The sequence below is a fragment of the Octopus bimaculoides genome, chromosome 28 (assembly GCF_046866305.1).
Source record: "Octopus bimaculoides isolate indiv1 chromosome 28, ASM4686630v1, whole genome shotgun sequence".
Taxonomy (NCBI): Eukaryota; Metazoa; Mollusca; class Cephalopoda; order Octopoda; family Octopodidae; genus Octopus; species Octopus bimaculoides.
Genome location: NC_142955.1, coordinates 11,447,390 through 11,470,655, shown reverse-complemented (window position 1 = coordinate 11,470,655; position 23,266 = coordinate 11,447,390). Strand labels below are relative to the sequence as shown.

Here is a 23,266-nt window from a genome sequence, read left to right as displayed (position 1 = left end):
AAGTTTAATTCACATTCAATATAATCTTGTACACATTCTGGACAGTCAAGTAAAGAATTATAATTAATAATCTCAATTTAGAAAAAAATATTTGCCTGTAATTTGTCAGAGATTTATATAAAAAGATTCATATCTGTCCTGTATAACATTTTCCTTTAGTCTTTAAATGATACAATTCTTTGATGCCAATGTCATTTGTTATTCTGCAATAGTAGAGAAACAACAGTGTAAGATATAGGGAAGTCTTAAAATATAACAGAATAAATTTTAGTATATTTCTTATAGAGATAAGCTGTAGAAATAAACATTTACCTGGACAACTGAACTATTTTCCTCTCTTTGGAAGATGTAAATTATAATAGTGTAGATATATATGTTATATATATATATATATATATATATATATATAGTACAGATGTGGGAGGGTGGTTAAGAAACTTAGTTTCCAACTATTTGATCTTGGATTTAATTCCATTGTCTGACATCTTGGGCAAGTGTCTCCTACTATAGCCTCGGACTGACTAAAGCCTTGTGAGTGGATTGGGCAGATGGTATCTGTGTGGAAGCATGTTGTGTGTGTGTAATTGCACACACATATTTATACATACACATATACATTCATATATATATATATATATATATATATATATATATATATATAATTGCAGCGTGGAAGGTGTTTATAAGCCATTTAAAATAACACACAAAATCCGTTAGATTCACTTCAACATTTAAATTTGATTTGTCAAAATATTTTCGTCGCTTTGAGACCGCGACCTGTTCACTGACAAAATTCTGTGCTGCATCTGAGAAAGTAATAGTTAGTTCATGATATATATGTACATGTGTGTGTATGTATGTATACACACACACATTTCAGGTAGAGCAGCTAGTGGGATTTTAAAGGTGGAATATGAATATATAAACAAGTGGGTGTGTTCAAGAGCTGTCAATCAACTAAGGTGCAGATTATGGAGGGGAAAAATATTTAATTTATTGTCTAATGTCATATACATATTATAGCATTTTTAATAAATGTAAAACAAGAATTTCTGTTTCTACTACACCAAAGCTAGTGTATAATATAGTGCTAGCAATTATTAACAGGGATAATGGCATGAATCAAATCAACAATGACACCGACAACAGAAATACTGATAATGGTGATAGTAATAGGGGCAACAATGACAATATTGGTGGGAATTAGAGACTACTAGGTTAATTGATAGCATTGGTGGTAACAAACACTTGGTATTCCAGTAATAACTATAGTATTCAAAATGATTATGATCCCTTTGCCTCTAATTTGATCATGGATAACAGGAGTGAAATTAATGAATGTAGTGATGCTACCTACATACAACATTCCTTTTACTGATACCCATATTATCCATTCACCTCCTGCATTATGCAATTGTAGAATTAAATTTCAATGTCTTCTTAACAATATGTATCTAGCTAGAAATATTGTCCTAAGGGACTCTCACTCAGAGTAAAAGGCAGACTGTATGATGCATGCGTACAAACAGCCATGCTACATGGCAGTGAAACATGGGCTGTGACTGCTGAGGACATGCGTAAGCTCGCAAGGAATGAAGCCAGTATGCTCCGTTGGATGTGTAATGTCAATGTGAATACCCGTCAGAGTGTAAGTATCTTGAGAGAAAAGCTGAACATTAGAAGCATCAGTTGTGGTGTGCAAGAGAGACGATTGCGCTAGTATGGACATGTGGTGAGAATGGATGAGGATAGCTGCGTGAAAAAGTGCCACACCCTAACAGTTGAGGGAACCCGTGGAAGAGGTAGGCCCAGGAAGACCTGGGCTGAGGTGGTGAGGCAAGACCTTCGTACATTGGGCCTCACCGAGGCGATGACTACTGACCGAGACCTTTGGAAATGTGCTGTGCGTGAGAAGACCCGGCAAGCCAAGTAAGATCGTTGCCAGTGCCCCTGGACTGGTTCTTGTGCGGGTGGCACATGAGATGCACCATTTTGAGCGTGGCCGTTGCCAGTACCGCCTGACTGGCTCCTGTAGGATTTTCGAGCGAGATCGTTGCCAGTGCCCCTGGACTGGCTTGTGCGGGTGGCACATAAAAGACACCATTTCGAGCGTGGCCGTTTTCGTGCGGGTGACACGTAAAAGCACCCACTACACTCTCTGAGTGGTTGGCATTAGGAAGGGCATCCAGCTGTAGAAACTCTGCCAAATTAGATTGGAGCCTGGTGTTGCCATCCGGTTTCACCAGTCCTCAGTCAAATCGTCCAACCCATGTTAGCATGGAAAGCGGACGTTAAATGATGATGATGATGATGATGATGATGATCTGTCATGTCCATACTAGCAATAAATACATTCACTTACATGCAAGGAATTTTATCATTGGTAAATAATTGGAATTGAGAATTACCTAACAACAGTATTTAGTTGGTATAATTGATGCCTACGATGATGGATTATTTCACTGTCTACGCTGTGTATTGTTATCTAGCCAATTGGTGGTGTCTTACATGTTGATGTGACGTGATTCTTAATGAATCCTTCAAACACACTCACATACATATATATATATATATATATATATTTATGAGAGAGCTCGCAGTGCAAAGGACCCATGATTCAACAGAGAAGGATAGCTGCGTGAAGGCAGTAGGACCCCACCAGGGTCAATGGATATAGTGGGACCAGGCACTTGAGCACCCACTGTCCTGGAAGGAACTCTGGAGCAACAAAGGAGTTTGTCCTTCCTTCATACTATTGCTGACTGCTTGCCAATCCTAAATAACATTAAAATGTAGGGTATACAAAAACAAAAAAAAAAGAGACCCATCCTGCAAGCAGTGCAGAGCAATTCTTTGCACTTTGAACTACATTTTGATTGGATACTCAAAGGCACTAGGGACTGCCCAATAGAAATTGAGACATGACAAGGTCCTTGAAGAAATTGCCAAGTGGACTGATCTGCGAAGGGTGAAGGCTAATAAACACCAGTTATTGCCACCACCAAAGGGTAAGAGACCCATTTTCTATTTTGTATTCTAACCAGAAGATAGTGGTAACATCACTCTGATCAGACATGCTCCTGCTCTCCAGGAATTCGTGGTCAAACTTGTAGAGCCATCCAGGTCACTGAGCTATTTCCTGCAGAAGATAGGTCTGGAACCCAGACAACTGAAAAAAGCCATTAAGGAGACGAGTATGGCAGCAGCTATGGTTAATAAGAGACTGCAAGTGGAACTCTTCTATAGGTGAAGACTAGTTCAGTTCTTGTTACCCCACTGAGGTGAAGTGTATAGGCAAAGGGGCAAAATGCTTATGACCGTAAGATACTTGGTGATGACACGATAGAGTTTCCAGCATTGCAATGGATTCAGAAGAGCTTGCAAAATATCAGAGTAACTCCTGCAGCTTCTGCATGAGGCAAAGCATCTGTGATGTTTATTTCACACACACATATGAATAATCAATGAAAATATTACAGCGAACTAGTTGTGGGGGGTGCAAAATCCGTTTTGGACAGTGTCCTTCTTCAGACTCATTCATTGTATTCTTTTTGACTTTACTACATAATATTCCTCTAAAAAATTCCTTGTCTTGCACTGCTACTTGGCAACCCTGCCAGTGCTGGTGCCATGTAAAAATAACCCAGTTCACACTGTGAAGAGGATGGCATTTGGAAGGGCATCCAGCAGTAAAAACCATGCCAAAACAGACATTGCCTGTGTATAGTACCATGTAAAAAGCATTCTGCAAAGTGGTTGCTCTTATGAAGGGTATGCAACCATAAAAACCATGACAAAACAGACACAGTAGCCTGAGGTAGTATTCTACCTGGCCAGCTCCTGTCAAACCATCCAACCCATGCCAGCATGGAAGGCGGATGTTAAACGATGATGATGTCTTGCCAATGCAGACACCCTAGCCTCTTTGTAGTCAGTTTGATCATATGTATATAATCGAAATCTACACCATCTGAGGCGTATTTGTAGAAACTTTCATTGAAAAATATCTATTTTTCTTAAAGTTATTCAGAAACACAATCGGTGGGGACGTACACACACATATGGAGGTATGCCTAAAACCCAGCAAGTCAATACGAAGGCATAGCCGGAGTCGAACGACTGAAACAAGATAAAGAGATGTTTATGCCCGTATCTGTTAGTGTCTTAGCGTTTTTCTCCGCCTCACAGCTCGACTTACGTTCCAGTAACATTAGCAAAAGAAAAAGCAACATACTTTCCATAAACATGTTTTTGATAGTGTAGATTACGATTATGTCGGAATTGAATGTGAAGACAAAGTTTACGGTGAAGTCAGATAATAAACAAACCTTTCTTTCTGCATTTGATTTCAGAAAGTGAATTATCGCCACTCTAATTTCTTCCAATAGGATCGTAATGTACACCGCATGGAAGGTATTTCAAAAATAACGACGAGGGTTCAAAATAGCAATTTTTCACACATGGGTTGTTATGTATAAATCTGTTTAATAATAGGGGTGGAGAATAGAATCAATATCAATGTCCGACTCGCAACAGCAAAAAGTTTTACATTGCCCGTGTCCAACTACATTTACTAAAATATCTGAATTATTACATCTTACCTGTTATGCAACATAAATCTGTGTTCATAGTGACATGTCTTCAATTACACCAAATGTCTGTTACAAGGCGCCATTCAACACGAAGTAAACTTTCACAACAGAAATTACAAAAACCGACTCGGAGACACAAACGACGAACTGTACTTAGTTTCTGTTTAGAAGCTCCAAGAAAAAATATGGACGTATTATATATATATACATATATATATATATATATATATATATATATATATGGCTCGAAATATGCAGTCACTGTTAAATGCACTGGATTTTCGAAAGTTTTACTTAAAATACAGAATAGAATTTCGGACATCACCCAATTTTACTTTTAATCCGTACCCGTTTATTGGCTTCTATCTTAATCCAGAAACCATGAATGGTTTTGCTTATTCCAATAAAGAAAATCTATCATATCTTACCAAACTCTCTATATGATAACAATATGACTTAAATCATCTCAAAAGCAGAGTCCATTATCACCTACAGTGTGGGGGTCCCCTTTCTCTGGCAACCGCCGCGGTTTCGTTGGTACAGATCTACTATATATATATATATGTAGTGAAACTACCTACCGCCATTAGATACAAAACTGCTTTCGCCATTCTTCTCATTTAAATATAAATAAATGCGAGCGTAGTAGAGAACCCATTCCTTGTCATCACGTGACTGATCATTATTCGAATCGGCAACTTCTTCAAACCGTTCCTGCCAGAACGCAAACTGACCAATCACGGCCCCTAATAAGGTCACGTGATAGAGTATATTTCTACCATCTGGTGAGCCAATAGTTTGTTATAAATAGCTTTAACTCGGTGGCCAAATTTGTCTCGGTCCAGTTTCTCTTTGAGAACTGTTCCGTGTACCACACGACAGCAGCAGCAGTTCCAGCGACCACTTCAACAGCTTCGTCCAGCCAATGATGACCACCGCCGTCGCCACATCAGCAACAAGAGTCTACGACTACTATCCAGCATCATCGTCAACACGACTTACTATGTACACCAAACCAAATTACCGCGGCACATCTCTCTCTTCGATTCTGTTAGGTGACTCAGCTTCACCACGGTAAATAAACAGACAAGAAATTCTCAGCCAGCGACGAACATCTGTATAACAAGAATCACGGCCCGGCATCGATGCCACGACATCACAACTAGTGATCAGCTCTGCCAAACTCAGCCAACTCACTTCACATACAGATTCATATTATTGTGTACCCAAGAACTGGTATAATTGTTCACGTGTTATTGACTCTCTTTTTCTCTGCTGTAATAATACACATACACACATGTATCACTCACATACACACTTTTCTTTGTATGACGGCCTGTCTTTGATAATGTTCTTATATGTCGCATTCACACTCTCACACAGACATACATCTTTAACGCCATAATAAATATCTCTGTTATTCATCTAATACGGTTGTGGTCTTTCATTACTGGTCATCTATGTTATGGTCGTATAACATATCATATATATCATCTTTGATATATATTTGTATGTTCGACCGTGTGACACGTTTAAATAAAAGGAGTCCTCTGTTTTTCCATTCGTCACCATTTCTCCTTTTATGAGTTCGCACGGTCGTACCTTACATATATATATATATATATATATATATATATATATATATATACACACACACACAAATTATAAAAATAAATTTTAAAATATATACAGTACAGTATTGTTTCTACTTCGCGGATTTTCACCTATCGCCCGGGGGCGGAGACGTAACACCCGTGATAGTCGAGGGATTACTGTATTTGTCTAGAAATTTTGAAAGAGACATATCCCACTAAGTGTAAGTTTGGTTAGCTTAGTAGTTTTATTTTTTCATAATAACAAAGGGTGGAGGCGCAATGGCCCAGGGGTTAGGGCAGCGGACTCGCGGTCGTAGGATCGCGGTTTGAGTGTTTATTGAGCGAAAATACCTAAAGTTCGACGAGGCTCCCGCAGGGGATAGTGGCGAACCCTGCTGTACTCTTCCACCACAACTTTCTCTCACTCTTACTTCCTGTTTCTGTTGTACCTGTAATTCAAAGGGTCAGCCTTGTCACACTGTGTCGCGCTGAATATTACCGAGAACTACGTTAAGGGTACACGTGTCTGTGGAGTGCTCAGCCACTTGCACGTTAATTTCACGAGCAGGCTGTTCCGTTGATCGGATCAACAGGAACCCTCGTTGTCGTAACCGACGGAGTGCCAACACAATAACAAAGGTCATTTATGTTTCAACATGGTGATTTAACATATCACTTCATTGTACACAGCTTTTTATGATTATCACAGACTTTTGTATAACAGTTTTTACCTGTAAGTTGTTTACTGACAGCAAACTACCTGAGTTATAGACATAACTGACATGTTTCTTAAACACAGGAGTTTCCTGATCATTTACTGCAAATGTTCACTAGTATCCTTCCACTTTCTTTCTCTGATGCCTTCAAAAATCAAAGAGAAATAATATAATTACTAATGACTATTTTGAAACCTTCTGCTTCAATACGCAGAATCTTGATGCTTTTTCCATCCTATTGTAGCAATATACTTTCAAAATATCCTCCTCCACTGTTAATTAGAGCAGTTAGGTAAAAGAAACTACCATCTCCAAATCATTTGAGAAACTATATTTTCCATGTGTCCTTGGTGTTTATTGCTCTACTCCTTTCTTTGTTAAACTTCCTGTGATTCCACTGCACCTATTATGCATCCATAGCTGGGACTGGGTACACCAAATGGAATTCCTGCCTACATCTTTCCTATATATCAAGCAGGCCCATTTACCTGAAGCTGGCAGGGTTCTGTTTGTATTCTTGCTTATATATACACTAGTGTAGCAGTAGGAGGCGATAGGGGTGGCACTTTTGGGTCTTCTGTGGGCAAAAGGAAGGGCCACCCCAGGCAGCACATACTCTAACTACACTAGTGTGTGTGTAAATATATATATATATATATATATATATATACACATACACACACACATATATATACTTTTACTTGTTTCAGTCATTTAACTGTGGCCATGCTGGAGCACCGCCTTTAGTTGAGTAAATCGACCCCAGGACTTATTCTTTGTGAGCCTAGTACTCATTCTATCGATATCTTTTGCTGAACCGCTAAGTTACAGGGATGTAAAGACACCACCATCGGTAGTCAAGCGATGTTGGGGGGACAAACAGAAACACACACACACATATATATATATACATATATAAGCCTGCCGTATGTCGACCCAATAGAGGGACCAGCTATCCGAGTTGATAGTACCAGGGTAGATAAAGCAATTAAGAGTATGAAGACCGGGAAAGCCCCCGGCCCATCAGGAATCACTGCAGAGATGCTCAAAATATCTGGCAGTGTTGGCTATAGCCTAGTCACCCCTATTACGAACCAGGTGATACACGAAGGAGTCATACCCAATGACTGGTGTAGCAGCATCATAGTCAACTGCTACAAAGGTAAAGGTGACGCTTTAGATACAAATAATTACAGAGGCATCAAGCTGTTAGATCAGGTTATGAAAGTTACAGAGAGGGTCATAGCCCAACTAATTAGGGAGCGAATCAATTTAGATGAGATGCAGTTTGGGTTCGTGCCAGGTAAAAGCACTACTGATGCCTTATTTCTAGTGAGACAGTTGCAGGAGAAATACCTAGCTAAGGATAAACCTCTGTACCTGGCTTTCGTTGACATGGAGAAAGCCTTTGACAGGGTCCCCTGATCCCTTATCTGGTGGTCAATGAGGAAACTTGTGATAGAAGAATGGTTAGTGAGAGCTGTGCGAGCCATGTACAGAGATGCTGCCAGTAAGGTGAGGGTTGGAAATGAGTACAGCAATGAATTCCTGGTAGAGGTAGGGGTCCACCAAGGTTCCGTCCTCAGCCCCCTCTTATTTATCATAGTCCTCCAGGCAATCACAGAGGAGTTCAAGACAGGTTGCCCCTGGGAGCTCCTCTATGCTGATGACCTTGCCCTAATTGCGGAGTCACTATCAGAACTAGAGGAGAAGTTTCAGGTGTGGAAGCAAGGTCTAGAATTGAAGGGCCTTAGAGTCAACCTAGCTAAAACCAAAATCCTAATAAGTAGGAAGGTAGATAAAACACAAACCCCTTCAGGTAGATGGCCCTGCTCAGTATGTAGAAAAGGAGTAGGTAGTAACTCTATAAGATGTACCCGGTGCAAGCTATGGACACATAAGAGGTGCAGCAACATCAAAGGCAGGTTAACTAGCAAGTTAGTTTTTGTTTGTGGCAGATGTTCAGGTGCAATAAAGACTGTAAACAAACAGGAAACAACTTCTATCTCATTCCAGGGTGAAAAACTAGAGGTAGTCGATAGCTTCCGCTATCTGGGCGACCAAGTTAGTAGTGGGGGTGGGTGCGCTGAAAGTGTAGCTACTAGAATAAGAATAGCCTGGGCAAAGTTTAGAGAGCTCTTACCCCTGCTGGCGACAAAGGGACTCTCACTCAGAGTAAAAGGCAGACTGTATGACGCATGCGTACGAACAGCCATGCTACATGGCAGTGAAACATGGGCTGTAACTGCTGAGGACATACGTAAGCTCGCAAGGAATGAAGCCAGTATGCTCCGTTGGATGTGTAATGTCAATGTGAATACCCGTCAGAGTGTAAGTATCTTGAGAGAAAAGCTGAACATTAGAAGCATCAGTTGTGGCGTGCAAGAGAGACGATTGCGCTGGTATGGACATGTGGTGAGAATGGATGAGGATAGCTGCGTGAAAAAGTGCCACGCCCTAACAGTTGAGGGAACCCGTGCCCCTGGACTGGCTTGTGCGGGTGGCACATAAAAGACACCATTTCGAGCGTGGCCGTTTTCGTGCGGGTGACACGTAAAAGCACCCACTACACTCTCTGAGTGGTTGGCATTAGGAAGGGCATCCAGCTGTAGAAACTCTGCCAAATTAGATTGGAGCCTGGTGTTGCCATCCGGTTTCACCAGTCCTCAGTCAAATCGTCCAACCCATGCTAGCATGGAAAGCGGACGTTAAATGATGATGATGATGATGATGATGATGATCTGTCATGTCCATACTAGCAAGAGGTAGGCCCAGGAAGACCTGGGCTGAGGTGGTGAGGCAAGACCTTCGTACATTGGGCCTCACCGAGGCGATGACTACTGACCGAGACCTTTGGAAATGTGCTGTGCGTGAGAAGACCCGGCAAGCCAAGTAAGATCGTTGCCAGTGCCCCTGGACTGGTTCTTGTGCGGGTGGCACATGAGATGCACCATTTTGAGCGTGGCCGTTGCCAGTACCACCTGACTGGCTCCCGTAGGATTTTCGAGCGAGATCGTTGCCAGTGCCCCTGGACTGGCTTGTGCGGGTGGCACATAAAAGACACCGTTTCGAGCGTGGCCGTTTTCGTGCGGGTGACACGTAAAAGCACCCACTACACTCTCTGAGTGGTTGGCGTTAGGAAGGGCATCCAGCTGTAGAAACTCTGCCAAATCAGACTGGAGCCTGGTGTTGCCATCCGGTTTCACCAGTCCTCAGTCAAATCGTCCAACCCATGCTAGCATGGAAAGCGGACGTTAAACGATGATGATGATGATGATGATGATGATGATACGACGGGTTTCTTTCAGTTTCCGTCTACCAAATCCACACACAAGGCTTTGGTCGGCCCAAGGCTATAGTAGAAGACACTTGCCCAAGGTGCCATGCAGTGGGACTGAACCCGGAACCATGTGATTGATAAAGCAAGCTACTTACCACACAGCCACTCCTGCGCCTGGACATTTTTTTAAATATCGCACCTCCTTGAAAAGTGTATTTTTCAGATTTTTACGTTTTAGATGCCGGAGAAGACGAATATGCGAAAAGAAAAACAGCTTTTCAAATTTCACCCCTTTCCCACACAAATTTAAAATTTTGGCTTTGTCTACCTTATTTCATTCTTAATAACCTGATATATACACACACACATCATTTGCATCTGATTACCAATGGGAAAACAACAAACTTTGAATTTTGTTTAAAAATTACAAATTTTATTAACTTGTTTTTGATTTACAATTTATGAAAGATCATTTAACATAGCTATTTACTGCTTGGTTTTTCTATCTTTCTCCTCCTGACCATCACCACTGAATATGACAGGCAAGACACCAAGATTCACAACAGTTCATTGATTTTAAAAATGACTATTTACATTTGAACAAAGAAAAATTGCAAAAGATTATTTTGAAAAAAAAAACATTACAAATGACTGAAACAAATAAAAAAGTAAAAGAGTAAATTTATGAAACTGTTTTTTTTTTGTTTTGGTAATTTGTTATTTGTGAAAAAACTTTTTTAACATGGCTAATCAATGTTTGTTTTTCTATGCTTCTCCTTCTGATCATCGTGTCTGGATGTGGTAAGGAAGACAACCAAGGTTCATCACCACCAAGTTGGCCACCTGATGCTTGGTTTGTCATTCTGTTGTTGAGCACATCTTGGGTTTCATCTAGAAAGAGATTTGTGCTGTGCTCAAAAGGTATCTCAAGAACATGAATGAGATCAGACCACTTCTACCTCAAGTTGCTCAACTCAGATTTACTGGCATCATTTCATTTATCTACAGCGGATTTACTGGCATCTTTCTCCATCTCAGGTCCCTTTTTTGTCAATATATAAAACTAATTTCTTTTTACTATTATTCTTCTCTTCTTTTACTTGTTTCAGTCATTAGACCGTAGCCATGCTGGAGCACTACCTTTAAGGGTTTTTAGTCTAAGAAATCAACCCCAGACTTATTTTTTGTAAGCCAGGTACTTATTCTATTGCTCTGTTTTGGTGAACCGTTAAGTTACAGAGAGAAACACACCAACATCAGTTGTCAAGCAAAAATGGTGGGACACTCATGCATATATATATATATATATATATATATGCATAAGATGCGCTTCTTTCAGTTTCCTTCTATCAAATCCAGAATACACTTGCCCAAGTTGCCATACTCAATGATATATATATATATATATATATATATATAAATATATATCATCATCATTGTTTAACGTCTGCTTTCCATGCTGGCATGGGTTGGACGATTTGACTGAGGACTGGCGAACCAGATGGCTGCACCAGGCTCCAATCTGATCTGACAGAGTTTCTACAGCCGGATGCCCTTCCAAACGCCAACCACTCTGAAAGTGTAGTGGGTGGATTTACACGCCGCCGGCACGAGGGTCAGTCAGGCGGTACTGGCAATGGCCACACTCAAATGGTGTTTTATACATGCCACCTGCACAGGAGCCAGTGCAGTGGCACTGGCAACGACCTCGCTCGAATGTTTTTTCACGTGCCACCAGCACAAGTGAAAAATAAGGCATCACTAGTAATGACCATGCTCAAATGGTGATTTTCATGTGCCACCGGCATGGAAGCCAGACAGCTGCTCTGGCAATGATCATGCTCCAATGGTGCTGTTAGAGATCCACTGGCACCAGTCATCGAATTTGGTTCAATTTCGATTTCACTTGCCTAAACAGGTCTTTGCAAGCAGAGTTTAATGTCCAATGAAGGAAAGGTTGTCACAGTTGTCGAATTTGATTTGATTTCACTTGCCTCAACAAGTCTTTGCAAGCAGAGTTTAGTGTCCAATGGTGGATAACATATATGATGAAGTACTGAAGGATGACCAGACATGGGATGAAGTACTGGAGGATGACCACAGAATGTTGAACCTTTCAAACACAATGACAAATGACTGAGACCTTACTGTAACCCAAGACCCATCCTTCACAGAAGTGTTAAGGCCGCATCTCCTGATGAAGAGAATTGGCCTGCAAGAATCCTGTGTCTGTACCACATAAAAAGCACTCGTGCAAATGCCACATAAAAGTGCTCATGTTGGTGCCATGTAAAAGTGCTCGGGCAGGTGACATATTAAAAGCCCCCAACACACACTGTAAAGTGATTGGCATTTGGAAGAGCATCCAGCCATAAAAACCAAGCCAAAGCAGACTGGAACCTGATGCAGCTTGCCAACTCTGGTCAAAATCTCCAACACGTGTCAGCATGGAAAGCAAATGTTAAACGAAGATGATGATGAAGAAGACTGGAAATGACATTTCCTCATCGTGACTGTTAAGTACGGGATAATACTTCTAAACTGAAACACTGATCTGTTATATTTTTGAAAACCCAGGGAGAACTGCAACATTTGATGTAAAAGAAATTACAAACACAGGCATGGCTATGTAGTTAACAAGCTTGCTTTGCAACCATGTGGTTTTTGTGCCTCACTTTTCATGATACACTGGAACGATGATGATGATGTTGATATATATTATATATATTATATATAATATATATCATCATTAATATTATATATATTATATATTTATACATAGGCGCAGGAGTGGCTGTGTGGCAAGTAGCTTGCTTACCCACCACATGGTTCTGGGTTCAGTCCCACTGCGTAGCACATTGGGCAAGTGTCTTCTACTATAGCCTCGGGCCAACCAAAGCCTTGTGAGTGGATTTGGTAGATGGAAACTGAAAGAAGCCCGTCATATATATATATATATATATGTGTGTGTGTGTGTTTGTATTTCTGTGTCTGTCCCCCCCCCCCCCCACATCATTTGACAACCAATGCTAGTGTGTTTACAGCCCCGTAACTTAGCAATTCGGCAAAAGAGACCGATAAATTAAGTACTAGGCTTACACAGAATAAGTCCTGGGGTCGATTTGCTCGATTAAAGGCGGTGCTCCAGCATGGCCGCAGTCAACTGACTGAAACAAGTAAAAGAGAGTAAAGAGTAAGAGTACATATAATGAAAAACAACACACTAAGAAAAATAACTCAAGGTGGGGAATAGCATGAATTTGGATAAAAAAAATAAAGTTATATTAAATACTATACAAGATAAATTCTTTATTAAGTAGAATTTAGACACTGCTAGTTATCTTTGCATATGAATAGCTACGTTTCATAATGTGAATTCTTTGATAGAATGAGTTATCACACACATCATTATTATTATTTATTATTATTATTATTATTATTATTATTATTATTATTTTGCAAGTGCCCCTGGACTAGCTTTTGTGCGGGTGGCACATAAAAGACACCATTTCGAGCGTGGCCGTTGCCAGTACCGCCTGACTGGCCTTCGTGCGGGTGACACGTAAAAGCACCCACTACACTCTCTGAGTGGTTGGCGTTAGGAAGGGCATCCAGCTGTAGAAACTCTGCCAAATTAGATTGGAGCCTGGTGTTGCCATCCGGTTTCACCAGTCCTCAGTCAAATCGTCCAACCCATGCTAGCATGGAAAGCGGACGTTAAATGATGATGATGATGACACTGTATGAATACGCTTGTGTCTCGGTAAGTGACTTCTTACAGAGAATGATTTACCACAGACATCACAACGATATGGCTTCTCACCTGTATGAACTCGTTTGTGCACAGTTAATTGATCATTTCGAGAGAATGATTTACCACAGATATCACAACGACATGGTTTCTCACCAGTATGAATACGTTTGTGCACTGTTAAGTAATCACTTCTAGAGAATGATTTACCACAGATATTGCAGCGATATGGCATCTCACCTGTATGAATTTGTTTGTGCACAGTTAATTGATTATTTCGAGGAAATGATTTACCACAGATATCACACTGATATAGTTTCCCATCTATATGAATACGTCTGTGCACTGATAAGTAATCACTTCTAGAGAATGATTTACCACAGATATCACAGTGATGTGGTTTCTCTCCAGTATGACTTCGTTTGTGCTTAGCTAGGCAGTTGCTACGAGAGAATAATTTACCACAGATATCACAGTGATGTGGTTTCTCGCCTGTGTGACTACGGTTGTGTTCAGTTAAGCTACTCTTTGAAGAGAATAATTTACCACAGATATCACAGTGATGTAATTTCTCTCCTGTGTGACTTCTTTTGTGTTCAGTTAAGTTACCCTTTGAAGAGAAAGATTTACCACAGATATTACACTGATAGGGTTTCTTTCCTGTATGGATATGTTTGTGTTTTGTTAAGGTACCTCTTTCAGAGAATGACATACTGCAGATATCACAATGATAAGGTTTCTCTCCTGTATGACTTCGTTTGTGTCCAGTTAAAGCACCACTTCGAGAGAATGACTTACCACAAATATCACAACAATATGGTTTCTCACCTGTATGACTACGTTTGTGTGTTGTTACTTGACCACTTTGAGAGAATGCTTTACCACAGATATCACAATGATATGGTTTCTCTCCTGTGTGAATACGTTTGTGTATTGCTAACATGCTAGATCCAGAGTATGATTTACCACAGATACCACAGCGATATGGCTGCTCTCCTGTATGAATACATTTGTGATTAGTTAAGAGATAAGATTTAGAGAACAATTTACCACAAATATTACATCGGTGCAATGGTTTTCCTTTCTTTTTGTTTAAATGACTAGGAAAATTGGTACTTTTAAACTGTGGTTTGAATTTAACCTCTTCCTCGCGTAATTCATTTTCCATTATTTTTCTTTTCCCAAGTTGGCAAGCTGGCAGAATCGTTAGCACGCTGGGTAAAATGCTTAGTTCAAATTCTGCTGAGGTCAACTTTGCCTTCCATTAAGTACCAGTGAACCATTGGGATTGATATATCAACTAATCCCCTCCCAGTAAATTTCAGACCTTGTATCTATTGTAGAAAGGATTATTTTTCTTTTCCCACCCCAACACAGAGATGCTTATTTTCTGTATAGTTTTACCTTCCATTCCTAATAGATATTTCTCTGAATGTGATTTTTGTCTAAATCTACAAAGGTGCAAAACATCTTGTTTATATTCTACACAGTCAAAAAAAAAAAAAAAAAGAACTACTGTCATCAATATGAGTTCAGAGAAAATATTTGCATCTAATTTGCTGAAGATTTATATAATGAGAGTTATGTCTGTTCTGTGTAACATTTTTCTTGAGTCTTTGAATGAAAATAAATATTGATGATCTATATAATTCTTTGATGCCAATGTCATTTGTTATTCTGAAATAGTAGAGAAACAACAGTATAAGATATAGGGGATACTTAAGATATAACAGTATAAATTTTAGTATATTTCTTATAGAAATAAACATTTACCTAAACAAGTGAACAGTTTCAAGACGTATATTTTAACAATGTAGATAAAGAAATATATGTGTAAAGGCATGGGTGTGTGACTTAGAAACTTGCTTCCAAACGTTAGAAACATTAGCACACCGGGCGAAATGCTTAGCGGTATTTCATCTGCCGTTATGTTCTGAGTTCAAATTCCGCCAAGGTTGACTTAACCTTTCATCCTTTCGGGGTCGATAAATTAAGTACCAGTTACGCACTGGGTTCGATGTAATCGACTTAATCCCTTTGTCCGTCCTTGTTTGTCCCCTCTATGTTTAGCCCCTTGTGGGCAATAAAGAAATAAGAAACTTGCTTCCAAATTATGTGGTTCTGGATTCTATCTCACTGTCAGGCACATTGAGGAATTATATATATATCGTATCGTCGTTTAATGTCCGCTTTCCATGCTAGCATGGGTTGGACGATTTGACTGAGGACTGGTGAGACAGATGGCTACACCAGACTCCAATCTGATCTGGCAGAGTTTCTACAGCTGGATGCCCTTCCTAACGCCAACCACTCCGAGAGTGTAGTGGGTGCTTTTACGTGCCACAGGCATGAAGGCCAGGAATTGTCCTCTACTATAACACTGGGTCGACCAAAGCCTTGTGAGAGGATTTGGGAAGGTGGAAACTGTGTGGAGGCATGATGTGTGTGTGTGTGTGTGTGTGTGTGTGTGTGTGTGTGTGTGTGTGTGTGTGTGTGTGTGTGTGTGTGTGTGTGTGTGTGTGTGTGTGTGTGTGTGTGTGTGTGTGTGTGTGTGTGTGTGTGTGTGTGTGTGTGTGTGTGTGTGTGTGTGTGTGTGTGTGTGTGTGTGTGTGTGTGTGTGTGTGTGTGTGTGTGTGTGTGTGTGTGTGTGTGTGTGTGTGTGTGTGTGTGTGTGTGTGTGTGTGTGTGTGTGTGTGTGTGTCTTTGTTTGCAAACCAATGATGGCTTAAGTTCCTGTAACTTAGCAGTTAGTTACATACATACATACATATGTACACACATCATCAACATCATTGTCATTTAGCATCCGCTTTCCATGATGCCATGGGTTAGATGGTTTGACTGGAACTGGTAAGCCAGAGAGCTGCACCAGATTCCAGTCTGATTTGGCATGGTTTCTACAGCTTGATGCCCTTCCTAATGCCAACCACTCCAAGAGTATAATGGGTGCTTTTTACATGCCACAGCAGCATCGACCATCACTACAATTATATGTACATACATATACTGCAACCCTCTTGATTATGTGTGGGGCGCAGTAGAGCGACAGACGAACTAAACTCTTTGTAACACTAAAGATGAACAGAAGGCAAGGATTATGGCAGCATTCGCCAACTTAAACAAGTAGACCATCCAGAAGAGTTGCAGGAGATTCCGATGTCATCTGGATGATGTGGTTGAAGCCAATAGCAATTTTATTGAATAAAATTACTCTTTAGTATTTCAAAATATTTTCATGTAATTTTGGTACATGTTAAAATGAGATATCAGTTACTTTCATTTTTGCATAATTTAGACAATTTATTCACCTCACCCTGCATATACAGGCACATAAACCGAAAGAGGCAGACAATCACACATTTGACAAAAATTTTTTTTCTTAATTTTAATTATAAACATTAAAAAAAAAACTTTTTTTCATAGTCGTATAAATTCCCGTTGATTCACAAATCTAAATTTTGTTCGTTCAAACGTTTTCAAGAACGCAAACCTTATTTTTCGTGAACTCATCAAATTCCGAGAAAATACGTACGCCGGGTGTTTAGGGTTTTGTTTCGCTGAAAACGAGTGGTGTCCGTATTCTTTACCTCCACCCTCATGTCAAATTAGTTTTACTAAAATATCTGTATTATATCTTACCGGCTATGCTGCGTAAATCTGTATTTACAGCGAAATATCTTCCACCACAAAAAATGAGTGTCCAGGCGCCATTCAAGCTTTCGTAACAGAAATTATAAAAACCGACTCGGAAACACAAACGTCAAAATTTACTTAATTTTTGTTCAGGAGAAAAAAACATCTTTCTCTTTCTCTTGTTTCAGTCATTTGACTGCGGCCATGCTGGAGCACCGCCTTTAGTCGAGAAAATCGACCCCAGGACTTATTCTTTGTAAGCCTAGTACTTATTCTATCGGCTTCTTTTTGCTGAACCGCTAAGTTACGGGGACGTAAACACACCACCATCGGTTGTCAAGCGATGGTGGGGGAACAAACACAGACGCACAAACATATACATATATACATAAATACGAAGGGCTTCTTTCAGTTTCCATTTACCAAATCCACTCACAAGGCTTTGGTCGGCCCGAGGTTATAGTAGAAGACACTTGCTCAAAGTGCCACGCAGTGGGACTGAACCCGGAACCATGTGGTTGGTAAGCAAGCTACTTTATTTCATAAATTAGCCATATAGGCTTTACATAGAACAGCGGTAGCTAGGGCTGGACAAAGACAAATGTAGAACGAAAGGATGATACAAATGAAAAATGAGAGGGGTGCCAACGCCCACAGATCAGCAACCCCTCAAATACCTTTGTTCAAAATAAATAAACATTTATAAATCACAATAATCAAAACAATTTAGTTCATATGCCTTGTAAGCAGGCTTTCCGCCGCCCACAGGCAATTTTCCATATTTAACTCGGCCTCAGTATCGAAGCACATATACGCGAGGCTACTACAGGCGGCCGCCACCCCTGCACGGGTGCTACTGGTTATTACCGCTGCGGCCACCTGAAACTGCTTTCGCAGGCCGAAATGTATCTTTCCAGCCCGTACTCATAGTGCAAGTGCTCCTCAACCTCCCCCACCCCCGAGGTACAGGAGGACACACTCTTCCTCCTCCTCAGAGGGGGGGGATCTCACCTTGTCCTGCCAGTGGCACAATTCCCGCTGACAGGGTCTCCCTCGCCGATGGCATATTTCCTACCGGAGGGGCCATGGGTTCGGTCCGCAGCACATAAACGTCCGCCGGCCGCTTCCCATTTCTCTTTTTTCTTTTTCTTTTTACAGGTTTCGGGAGTTGGGGCCTCCCTCAGCACACCCGAGGGGATCTTCACCTCCCCCGCAACCTCTGTTTCAACTGGTGAGCAACCATTGTTGCTCACCTTTCTTTTTCTTTTCGTGGAGGCGGGTGCCTCCACGACTTTCTCCGTCTCTCCCTCTACTGGGGGAGCAACATTTGTTAACTGTTCCAGGACCTTACTCTGGTCCTGGGGACAGTCTTTCTTGATATGACCGGGCTTCAGACACCGGTGGCACTTGGGTTTACGTCCCTCAAGAATTACCGGATATCTATGCCTGGCCATCCTCAAAAAATCTGGAAATACCAGATCCCTGGCTGATTGGGTCCACAGGGTCAAAACCGCTTTTGCCCCAACCCAATCAGCTATAGGTAAAATTTTCACATTTAAGAGCTTGGCTCCACTGCCACCCAGACCCCGTCGGATAGTATCCTCTATCTAATCAGGTCCTATGCCGGGTGGCAGCCCACAGATCCAAGCTCTAGTTAAGAACCGATAGATTAAGTACGAGGCTTACAAAGAATGTCCTGGGGTCAATTTTCTCAACTAAAGGCGGTGCTCCAGCATGGCCGCAGTCAAATGACTGAAACAAGTAAAAGAGTAGAATGATACAATGATAACATACTACTTGCCCCACCTCAAGCAGCATCATTTGCTTCCTTTTATCTTTTAAATTCCAAGTCCTTTAAAATGTCGATACCATATTTCTCAGTCAGCTTCTCGTACTTTATATTGTCTGGTATCGTCTTTAAATCACAATTCACCTTCCAACACTTATAACCTCTCATGAATTTCAATATTTCGTCTTTTTGGCTTTCGTACACCAGAACACGAGTGCCATCCATCAATGTTTGTCCATCCTTTGACATGGACAAATCTTGCAGTCTTCCATTTTGTCATCCTATTGAGCAGTTCCTTGTCCACACCTTCAGCCATCATACACGCGAAACAATTTTCAGTGGGAGGGGGGAGTATGTTGATCCTTGTGTGTTTGTATTTCTTTTTGTCTCTTGCTTTGTGTAGGAGGGGAATGGGTGGGTTTGGTGTCTGTGGGGGAAGGTGGGTCTGAGAGGGTATGGTTTGGGGTTCTACTTCACTCTGTCCTTTCTTCTTCCTTCAGCTACCATCAACTGTTCTTCGTTTCTCTTTTTTTCCTGTTGCACCTTCTCTGGCTCCTTTCCAACTAACTCCTGACTTCTCTGCTTCTTTTTAACCACATTTAAAGCAACAAGGGGTTCTGCTCTCCACCTACACTCTCAACACTACATCTCCAATGGTCACCCCTTTCCACCATATTTTCCAGTGTTTCTGCAGTACCCTGTATGATCAGGTCCAGTGTTTGGCCTTTCCATACCGAATTTTCTGTTTTGGAGGATGGCTATTTCTTCTTTGCTTCCTAGAAGAACAGCCACCGCAACCCAAGCCACATCTATTTCCAGTGGGATTCCCTCCACCCTAATCTTGGAAGATCTTCCAAGATAAGTGGGTAGAAGGACCACTTTATCCAACTTTACTGTGGTTACAGTGTGTTCTTTTTCTATTCCTTCTGTCTTGAAATGGACCACAATTGTTCCATATTTACTTCCTTGGGCAAGATATGTTGTCTTGCCAGACGGAGCGCAACCCCTTTTCTATTATTTCTGCTTCCACATTTTCTATCTTCTTTTCTTCCACAGAATACACTTTGTATACTATAGTTTTCTTATCCATCTCTTCCAATACTTTCTGGGGTGATGACAACTTAAAGTTACCACCTACCCTACATGCCAACTCCTCATATTTTTCTATGTTTGTCAGGTCCACCTCCTTTTTTGTGACTTCTGTCACTTCCGCAAAGCTTTTCTTCCTTAAGCGTTTGTCCATCCTATTAACAGCTCGAACGAGCTCCTCCTCCGAAGAGAACAACTCGGACCCGAATGGAACATATTACTTACTGTTGGCATTGCTGACCCTCCTCAAGACAGAGAGGAAGCACAACCAGAAAACCACTGCAAAGCAGCACAAAACAGCCAACGATTCTTCACACAATCAGCAAATACACCAAATCAATACGAACACAATGAAAAGCGTGAGAAGAGTGAGAGGGAAAATGTTGTTGCCTTTTCCTTAAATAATGGTTGCAGGCAAGATCTTGTTTTTGTCCTGTGTATGGAAATGGTTGTAGGCAAGATCTTGCTGTTTCAAAATGGCGTTGGCTTCTTTGTGCCTCACTACAGCCCTATAAAAGTGTCACCATGATGGATTGCTCTGTCTCCCCTCCTCCAGCCAGGCTTCAACTTTTTTAGCCTCTCCCTGTAGCTCGTGTTGCGCAGAGGAAGCCTTGGAATAGTGACATTGGATTACTTTAAACTCCACTGTTAGTTAAACACTTTGTGGTTACCCTAACTGGGAACAGTATTCCAGGTGACTGAGAATAAATGTTCTCCAAAAAAGCAACATATATTTCCTTTTTCTTGTTCAGAATGAATCTGACCAGCCATTCACCTACACATTCTGGCTATTTTAGTAATTTGTACAGAGTGATGAATGCAGATTCCCAGGTAATTTATCAACTGTGGCTTCATCATTACAATATTTAATGTTACATTCCTCAAATGTTTAGCTAAAATAAAGATGTGCCCTCCTGGATTCTTATGGATTCTATGCAGATGCACAAGATTTGCATGCGTGAGCGCACACACAGAAAGAAAGAACTAGAATATGCACTGCACAATGCTAGAGAGAGACAAAATGAGATAGACAGAGAAGAAACAAGAGAGAAAATATGTGAAGGAGATGAACAGATACACACCACATACAGAAACATATAGACACAGGCCCACACACATACACACTTGCACCCAAAGGTACATGTGGCCATGATCACAGAAACATCATGAAAATTTATTTAATAAAATTCACAATATATATATCTATATTCTCATGATACACATATGACTATATGTAGAAGAAGCAGTTCTGTTCATCATCTTTATAATTTGATGTCATGTTCTCTTTAAAGACACATACTGTGTGAGCTTATTGACAGCGAGGTATCTGTCTCTAATTGGAATCCCCAGGTTTCCTCTCCTGAAGGTTCTGGTTAAGATGTTTGGTATGCCTCATGGGGCACGCATACACTAGCCTCCAATCATCGCAAAAGGTTGAAAGAGGCTGAAGGCTTTTGAAAGCAAATCTCCAGTGATACATTCCCGATATTGTGATATCATAAACACAATATACGAACATTTAAATTTTCATTTTCAATGGACAAGACAAATGATTCTTCAATTGATTTCACGCATACAGATACAAGCATTTGTCCGGTGCTTTGCTGCTGTTGCCACATCCAGATATGATAATGAGGAGGAGAGTAATAGAAAAACAAGTGGTAAATAGCTATGTTAAAAAGATTTTATTTAAAAAAAAGTTTTCATTTAAAAGAACAAATTACCAAATCAAAAACAATTTAATAAAACTTGTAATACTTTAAAAAAAAAATTTGATTTTTAAATTCAGGAAAATAAATTGTTGCAGAAACGATTATTTATTGTCATTTAGAATTATTTGATGTTTGCTCTCATTCCTGTGTGTTCACAAATGTTCAAACTGCCTTCCTTCATTTTCCAAACAAAGCTGATAATGTCCAACAATGGATTCAATAACATTGCCAAACAATTCATTTGGAACTGCAAGACATTGTATTCAAATTTCATTTTTCATATCATCAATTGTCACTGGTTTTGCAGCGTAAACCTTATCGTTGAAATGTCCCCATAAAAAAAAATCCATTGGCGTGAGGTCTGGGGAATGTGCTGGAAATTCAACGCTACCTCTCCTCCCAATCCATTTGTTTGGATTTGTTGCATCGAGGTAAGCCCGTACATCACAAAAAACAATACATTAGTAATCGTCTGTCAAAGAGTGAGTACATCTTTTTGGGACACCCTGTACAAACATACACACACACACAGATTTCTCTTGTCATAGTCAACAATGATGAATATGCAATAATCTTGCCGAACAACCTGCACAAATGATTTGTTTTTATAGTGATGTGATCAAATGTTTATGCTGTAAATTAGCTCGCTCCTTCCATCAAATCGACATAACTTGTGACATAGAGTGGGGGAAGCTGGTATGCATGGGTGATAGCTGGTCTTCCATAAACCATCTTGCCCAGTGTTGTGCCTTGGAGGGGAACTTTCTAGATGGAAACCCATGCTCATTCAATACTGAAGGGGTGGGGGATGACAAAGGACCAAGACAGCAGTTTGCTGAGCTTGAGAAGACCTTTCCATCTAAGAAAAATTGAAGCCCCAAAAGCATGTCATTTATGTGTATGCCTCTGATAAATCTTTCCCCCACCACTCATCTTCCTAACACCATCTCTTTCTCCATCTTCACCACTCATTACATTCCTCTCCTCTCAGTCTCAGGCAAAATTACCTTCTCACTCACCCACCCCTTATATACTCCTCCTTGTAACTTAAAGGTTCACCCCAGTGATAAATGAGCTATCATATGGATTCATGACCAAGAATCAAATCA

General features: G+C 40.6%; 2 protein-coding genes across 2 annotated transcripts in view; both read right to left on the bottom strand.

Moving 5' to 3' along the window:
* Positions 1-4,755, bottom strand: part of LOC149130552 (uncharacterized) — a 34,848-nt gene extending 30,093 nt beyond the window's left edge. The window contains exon 1 of the mRNA XM_089344055.1: positions 4,602-4,755. The gene's annotated coding sequence lies outside the window, so the exon portion shown is untranslated. The remainder of the gene's footprint in view (positions 1-4,601) is intronic.
* LOC106874837 (uncharacterized) overlaps positions 1-23,266 on the bottom strand; it is a 53,264-nt gene that overhangs the window by 6,156 nt on the left and 23,842 nt on the right. The window contains exons 2-3 of the mRNA XM_089344080.1: positions 13,924-15,611; position 6,785 (exon numbers count right to left, since the gene is read on the bottom strand). Of these exons, the coding sequence (XP_089200206.1) occupies position 6,785; positions 13,924-15,102 (1,180 nt within the window). The 5' untranslated portion in view covers positions 15,103-15,611. The remainder of the gene's footprint in view (positions 1-6,784; positions 6,786-13,923; positions 15,612-23,266) is intronic.